The sequence below is a fragment of the Vitis vinifera genome, chromosome 19, assembly GCF_030704535.1.
Source record: "Vitis vinifera cultivar Pinot Noir 40024 chromosome 19, ASM3070453v1".
Classification (NCBI taxonomy): Eukaryota; Viridiplantae; Streptophyta; class Magnoliopsida; order Vitales; family Vitaceae; genus Vitis; species Vitis vinifera.
The window spans coordinates 20,552,709-20,559,046 of NC_081823.1; the positions used below are offsets into that span (position 1 = coordinate 20,552,709).

Consider the following 6,338-nt stretch of genomic DNA (forward strand, 5'->3'; position numbering starts at 1 on the left):
TCAAAAAAATAATATAAAAAATAATAATGCATATATTATAATTAATATATGAAAAAATTGATTTATTAATAATATAATTTATAATATTTTATAATAATAGGTAGAATTTGAAAATTCATTTAACACTTAAAAAAATAATTTATTTATTTTATAACATATATAATTATTATATTTATATTTACTTCATGATTTTTCTGTTTTCAATGAAATTTAAAAATAAATAATTAAAATTTTATTTTAATATTTTATTTTTTTCAAATATGTATAAAATTAGGTGTGAATATAAAATATATAAAATTAATTCCACTTTTAAGAAGTCAAGACATGCTTGCCCCAGTGGCCGGCATGCCATTTTATAAACCTGGAAAATCAGGTTTGAGTCCACGCGCCGCTCAATTCCTGTAAATCGCTGAAAAATCGAGTGAAACACGAAAAAATGGTGATAAAATGTGAAAAAAATCCCGAAATATCGGAATATGGAAATATCTCTCCAGAATTTGTGTCAGCATCCACTGAAACCCGAAATATCGGGGATATATCCCGATTTTTTAAAGCTTGAACTTAGCATTTAGCAAACGCTCTTCCATATGACCAAAACAACACTAGTAAATAGCTGCAAATGTCCTTCTACTCTATACCAAACTTCTTTCTCAACACCACAACGAAGCCATGGACCTTGTGGGGGTCTGCAAGAGAAGACGACACACTCTCCCTTTCCATGCACCTCTTGGTCCAAGCGATCAACTTGGGGCACTCCGCCTCTATGCTGAAGTTGCCAAAGGTCTCGTATGCATAAAACCAGCAAGAAAAGGTCACCAGAGCCACATCCACAAACCCAAAATTTTCACCACCAAAGTAGGGCTTTTCCCCAAGCTCTCCTTCCAAAAGCTTAAGGCACTCTATGAATTCTTTCTTGGCTGCCTCCTGATCTTCTCCTTTGGTTGTCCATATCTTCCTTCCAAGTTCAAAGATCTATCAAACATGATGAAATCAACGAGAGAATAGGGTTATTTTTTGTGCATTTCATGAAGTTTCAACTTTCTGTATAGATGGATAACAAGCCATCAGAAGAGAATATGTGAGAAAACATAGCATTTTGAACAAATCCCCCACCATAATCAAAATCTGAGCCAATTGCCATGAATCGATGTAAAAGAATGCTTTAAATCAACCGCAAAAACATACCTTCTTGTCTATGTAGTCCGCCCAGAACCTGGCCTGAGCTCTCTGGTATGGGTCACTAGGCAACAATGGGGATTTATCCTTCCAAACCTCATCTATATACTGAACAATTATCAGAGACTCACAAATGGGTTTCCCATTGTGGATCAGAACTGGGATTTTCTTATGAACTGGGTTCATCTCAAGGAGCAAGGGGCTCTTGTTCCTCAAGTCCTCCTCTCTAAATTCATACTCGAGGCCCTTCTCTGCCAGGGCAACTTTGACCCTCATACCAAACATGCTAGGCCAGAAATCCAACAAGATAATCTCGTCCGCCATTCCTACTACTACTGGGATCGATAAGCTTCAAACTCAACTCTCGATGAACAACACAAGGGAAATTGTTAATTATTTATAGCAAATTCCAGAGAGAGGATTAAAACCTGGGAAATTTCTAGAAGGTGGGTATGCTCATTCCTTATCTCCTCTTTCATTTTTCTTCTATATTAATTAATTAATTAATTTATATTATCTGTAGAAAATAAATTAATAAATTTTTAAATCTTGTCCTCTAATTATTCTAAAAAATTCCACAATTTTAATTTCACCGACAAAAATCAGAAAATGAAATATAAGGAGTAATATAATTAAATTAATTTTTTAAACTTTGGTTTGACGTCATTGCTTGAATCATGCACATCATTGCTTTTGTCAGCCCTAGTCAAGAAAAAGTATACTAGTGCGCTGCAGATCGCGACACGTGACTCTTGGTCAGCAGGTCAGCTTATGGTCTGCCTCTAAAATTGCCCTCAATTCTTATCTCTTCCGCAACTCAATTAACTCATTTGTTTTTATTTTTATTTTATATTTTTAATTTTGAAATGATAAATCAAAAGAAATCCACTGGGCTAACAAACATGTCACATTATTTTTCTTTTTTATTTTATTTTACCTAAAAATAATGCATTTTTTCATATCTATTGATTTTAATTATTTAGAGACATTTTAAACATAAAATAATAATAATAATATATGATAAATAATTAATGAGAAAAAATAAATATAAAAATAAATATATAATGCATAAATTTAAAGGTTTAAAAATATAAAATTTTATATATTCATATTAAATGAAATATTTATTTATTTGATAAATCTTATCATATATAGATTAAATAAAATAACTTTATCATATTATTTTATTGTTTAGATTTTTAAAAATTTTTAAATTTTCATGTGAAAATCAAAATCAATTATTATGATTTTTAACTCTTTGGTTATGATTCTTACTTGAACATAGTTTTAACTTTTTTTCTAGGTTAAAATGTTTAATATTTTTAATTAAAAAGGATAAAAACTTGATTGTAGTTTTAACATTTTGTTTTGTAAAATTTTTTAATTTTTTATGTATATAAATAAAAGTAAAATATATTTTTCATAAAAATTATATTTAATCAGTTATGTTAATTTTCTCTTAAATTTTGTTAAAAATTAAAATTATTACATATTAAAGTTGTACATTGATAAACATAACTTTTGACAAAGAGGGTACCATTATTATATATATGAAAAATGTAACACCAACTTTTAACACACAGTTTAATGTTACATTTTTAATAAAAGATTGACATTTTTTTTTATGATGGTTGTGTTGATCGATACATAATTTCAATATATAAAAATTTTAATTTTTAATAAAATTAATATATATATATATATATATATATATATATATGATTAAATACATTTTTTTATGAAAAATATTTTTTATTTTTTTATTTTATATAAATAAAAATTTAATAAAACAAAATGTTAGAACTACAATTGAGTTTTTGTTTTCTTTGATTAAAATGTTAAAAAATTTAGTCAAAAAAAAAAAAATTAAAGCTGTGTTGTAGACCCCTTCTTTTTGCAAACCAACTTTAGTGTTTATTATTATTGCTTTTATCAATAGCACCAAAGGGTATTTTATATCACCCTAGAGAGGAGCTGAAGATATTTTTCTGAAGTGGGGGATAGCTTCCATGAAGCTACATGTATGAGACGCATGGCAAGGATGTGACCACCTTGAGGCCATGGCGGCAGTTGAAGCAATGGAGTAGAGGAGTAGTTGGGGAGGGGGATGATTGAAAAGAGATAGTAGGAAATGATGATTTGAGTAGGAGTAGGAAACGAGAAGGCAACTTGGAAGAAAAATAGAGCAAGAGGATGCAGAGGGGGAGGTTTGAAAAAGATTAATGGGAAAAAGGCAGTCGGAGTGGAGCAGAGGAGGAGCTTGCCGTTTTGGTCCAGGTATGATTTTAGTATGCTTTGCATTTCCCATTTTGGATTGTTCTATTCTATTTCCTGCTGGTATTTGGGTTCATCTTGATGCTCGAATGTGGATATTTGATATTATGCATATTTGTGGAATCTAAGATTGACTTTCATGCTCAAATGGGAAATGCAAAACGTGCTAAAATACTTAGAGATTGTTGTGTGATGATTGGGTATTGAGAGATGACAGTTGACTTAGTACTTCTTGACCTCCAGGATTTTGATGTGATTTTGGGGATGGATTGGTTAGCTTCATACCATGCATCTGTTGATTGTTTTGGGAAAAGAGTGACGTTTAGCATTCCTGGTCAGCCTGATTTTAGTTTTGAGGGGAAGCATGTGGATAAACCACTGCGTATGATCTCAGCCTTGCGAGCTAGTTCTTTACTCAGGAAAGGTTGTCAAGGCTTTTTGGCTTATGTTGTGAATGGGGAAAATGATTTAAAGTTGGAAGACATACCCATTGTAAGGGACTATCGTGATGTCTTTCCAAAGGATCTACTTGGCTTGCCACCAAAGAGGGAGGTAGAGTTCACCATTGATGTGACACCAAAGACAACTCCTATCTCTAAGGCCCCTTACAGGATGGCACCTTTGGAGCTTAAGGAGTTGAAGATTCAACTTTAGGAGTTGTTAGATAAGGGTTTTATTAGGCCTAGTGTTTCACCTTGGGGAGCTCCTATTTTATTTGTAAAGAAGAAGGATGGATCTATGAGACTCTGCATTGATTATAGAGAATTGAATAAGGTGATGGTGAGGAACAAGTATCCTCTTCCTCGGATTGATGATTTGTTTGATCAACTTCATGGTGCATATGTGTTCTCTAAAATTGATCTTCGGTCTGGTTATCATCAGTTAAGGGTTAGAAGTGAAGATGTACCCAATATTTCTTTTTGAACTAGATATGGGCATTATGAGTTTTTGGTTATGCCTTTTGGTTTGATTAATGCACCTGTTGCTTTTATGGACTTAATGAATAGGGTATTCAAGCCCTATCTAAATCACTTTGTGGTAGTTTTTATAGATGATATTTTGGTGTACTCAAAGAGTAGTGAGGAGCATGAGCGCCATTTGAGTATTGTATTGCAAACTCTCAGAAATAAACAATTGTATGCTAAACTAAAGAAGTGTGAGTTCTGGTTAGACAAAGTCTCTTTCCTTGGGCATGTGGTGACCAAGGATGACATCTCTGTTGACCCTGGAAAGATAGATGCCGTGTCAAGTTGGAGAAGACCTAATACTATGACCGAAATTCAAAGTTTCTTAGGACTGATTGGTTATTATAGGTGATTTATTGAGAGGTTCTCTAAGATTACCCTACCTTTGACCAGGTTAACTCAGAAAGGGGTTAAGTTTGAGTGGTCTAATGATTGTGAATGTAGTTTCCAAGAGATAAAGAACAGATTAGTGACAACTCCTATTTTGACTATCCCTTCAAGCTCAGGAGGGTTTGTGGTGTATAGTGATGCCTCTCGTTAGGGTTTGGGTTGTGTTCTTATGCAACATGGGAAAGTTGTAGCTTATGCTTGTAGATAGTTGAAGCCTTATGAACGAAATTATCCTACTCATGATTTGGAGTTAGCTACAGTGATTTTTGCACTTAAGATCTGGATACATTTTCCTTTTAGTGAAACTTGTGAGATATTCACAAATCATAAGAGTTTGAAGTATTTATTTTCCTAAAACGAATTGAACATGAGACAGAGGAGGTGGATTGAACTACTTAAAGACTATGATTGCATTATTCAGTATCACCCAGGGAAGGCGAATGCTGTGGCTGACGCCTTGAGTAGGAAATCTGTCGGTTCCTTAGCAGCTATTAGAGGTTGTGAGAGGCAATTATTGGAAGATTTGAGGAGTTTACAAGTCCATATGAGAGTTTTGGACTCGGGAGCTCTTGCGGCAAACTTTAGAGTACAACCAGACTTAGTTGGGAGAATTAAGGCCCTACAAAAGAACGATTTGAATTTAGTGCAACTTACGGAAGAGGTTAAAAAGGGCAGTAAGCCTGACTTTATTTTATCAAATGATGGAATTTTGAGGTTTAGGGCTAGACTGTGTGTCCCAAATGATGGAGACTTAAGGAGGAAGCTTTTGGAGGAAGCTCATTGTTCTAGGCTTGCGATCCACCCAGGAGGGACAAAAATGTACAAAGATTTGAAACAAAATTATTGGTGGTCAGGTATGAAATGAGATATTGCACAATTTGTGGCTCAATGTTTGGTGTGTCAACAAGTGAAAGCTGAGCATCAATGACTAGCAGGGTTTTTGCAACCACTTTCTATTCCCGAGTAGAAATGGGAACATATTACTATGAATTTTGTGACAAGGTTACCAAGGACCTTAGGGGGGTAATAATGCAATTTGGGTGATTGTTGATCGATTGACAAAGTCTACTCATTTTCTGCCTATGAAAGTCAATTTTTATATGGATCGTTTGACTTCTATTTATATTAAGGAGATTGTGAGAATGCATAGTATACCTGTTTCTATAGTATCTAACAGAGATCCTTGTTTCACTTTTAGATTTTGGCATAGTTTACATAAAGCATTAGGTACTAAGTTGAGTTTTAGTACTGCTTTTCATCCGCAGATTGATGGTAAATCAGAGAGGGTAATTCAGGTCTTGGAAGATTTGTTGAGAGCTTGTGCTTTGGACCTAAATGGTAATTGAGATGATTATTTGCCCCTAGTGGAGTTTGCCTATAATAATAGCTTTCAAGCTAGCATTAGGATGACACCTTTTGAGGAGTTGTATGGTAGGAGATGTCGATCTCCTGTTTGTTGGGATGGTGTTGGAGAGAAGAAACTTTTAGGGCTTGAACTTGTGTAGTTGACTATTGAAAAGGTCTCTTTAATTA

The 6,338-nt window shown here is 33.6% G+C and overlaps 1 protein-coding gene across 1 annotated transcript; it reads right to left on the reverse strand.

Moving 5' to 3' along the window:
- Window positions 1-450: 450 nt before the first annotated feature.
- On the reverse strand, window positions 451-1,660 carry LOC100264557 (probable glutathione S-transferase). Its single transcript, XM_002264401.5, has 2 exons — window positions 1,186-1,660; window positions 451-972 (listed from the first exon to the last, which is right to left on the reverse strand). The coding sequence occupies exons 1-2, from the start codon at window positions 1,498-1,500 to the stop codon at window positions 628-630; spliced, it is 660 nt and encodes a 219-aa protein (XP_002264437.1). The 5' UTR covers window positions 1,501-1,660; the 3' UTR covers window positions 451-627.
- Between the last annotated feature and the right edge of the window lie 4,678 nt (window positions 1,661-6,338).

Coding starts and splice junctions, on each gene's coding strand:
- LOC100264557 (XM_002264401.5), bottom strand. CDS start 1,500: ATGGCGGACGAGATTATCTTGTTGGATTTCTGGCCTAGCATGTTTGGT. Junction 973..1,185: donor CGGACTACATAGACAAGAAG/GTATGTTTTTGC, acceptor CATGTTTGATAG/ATCTTTGAACTTGGAAGGAA.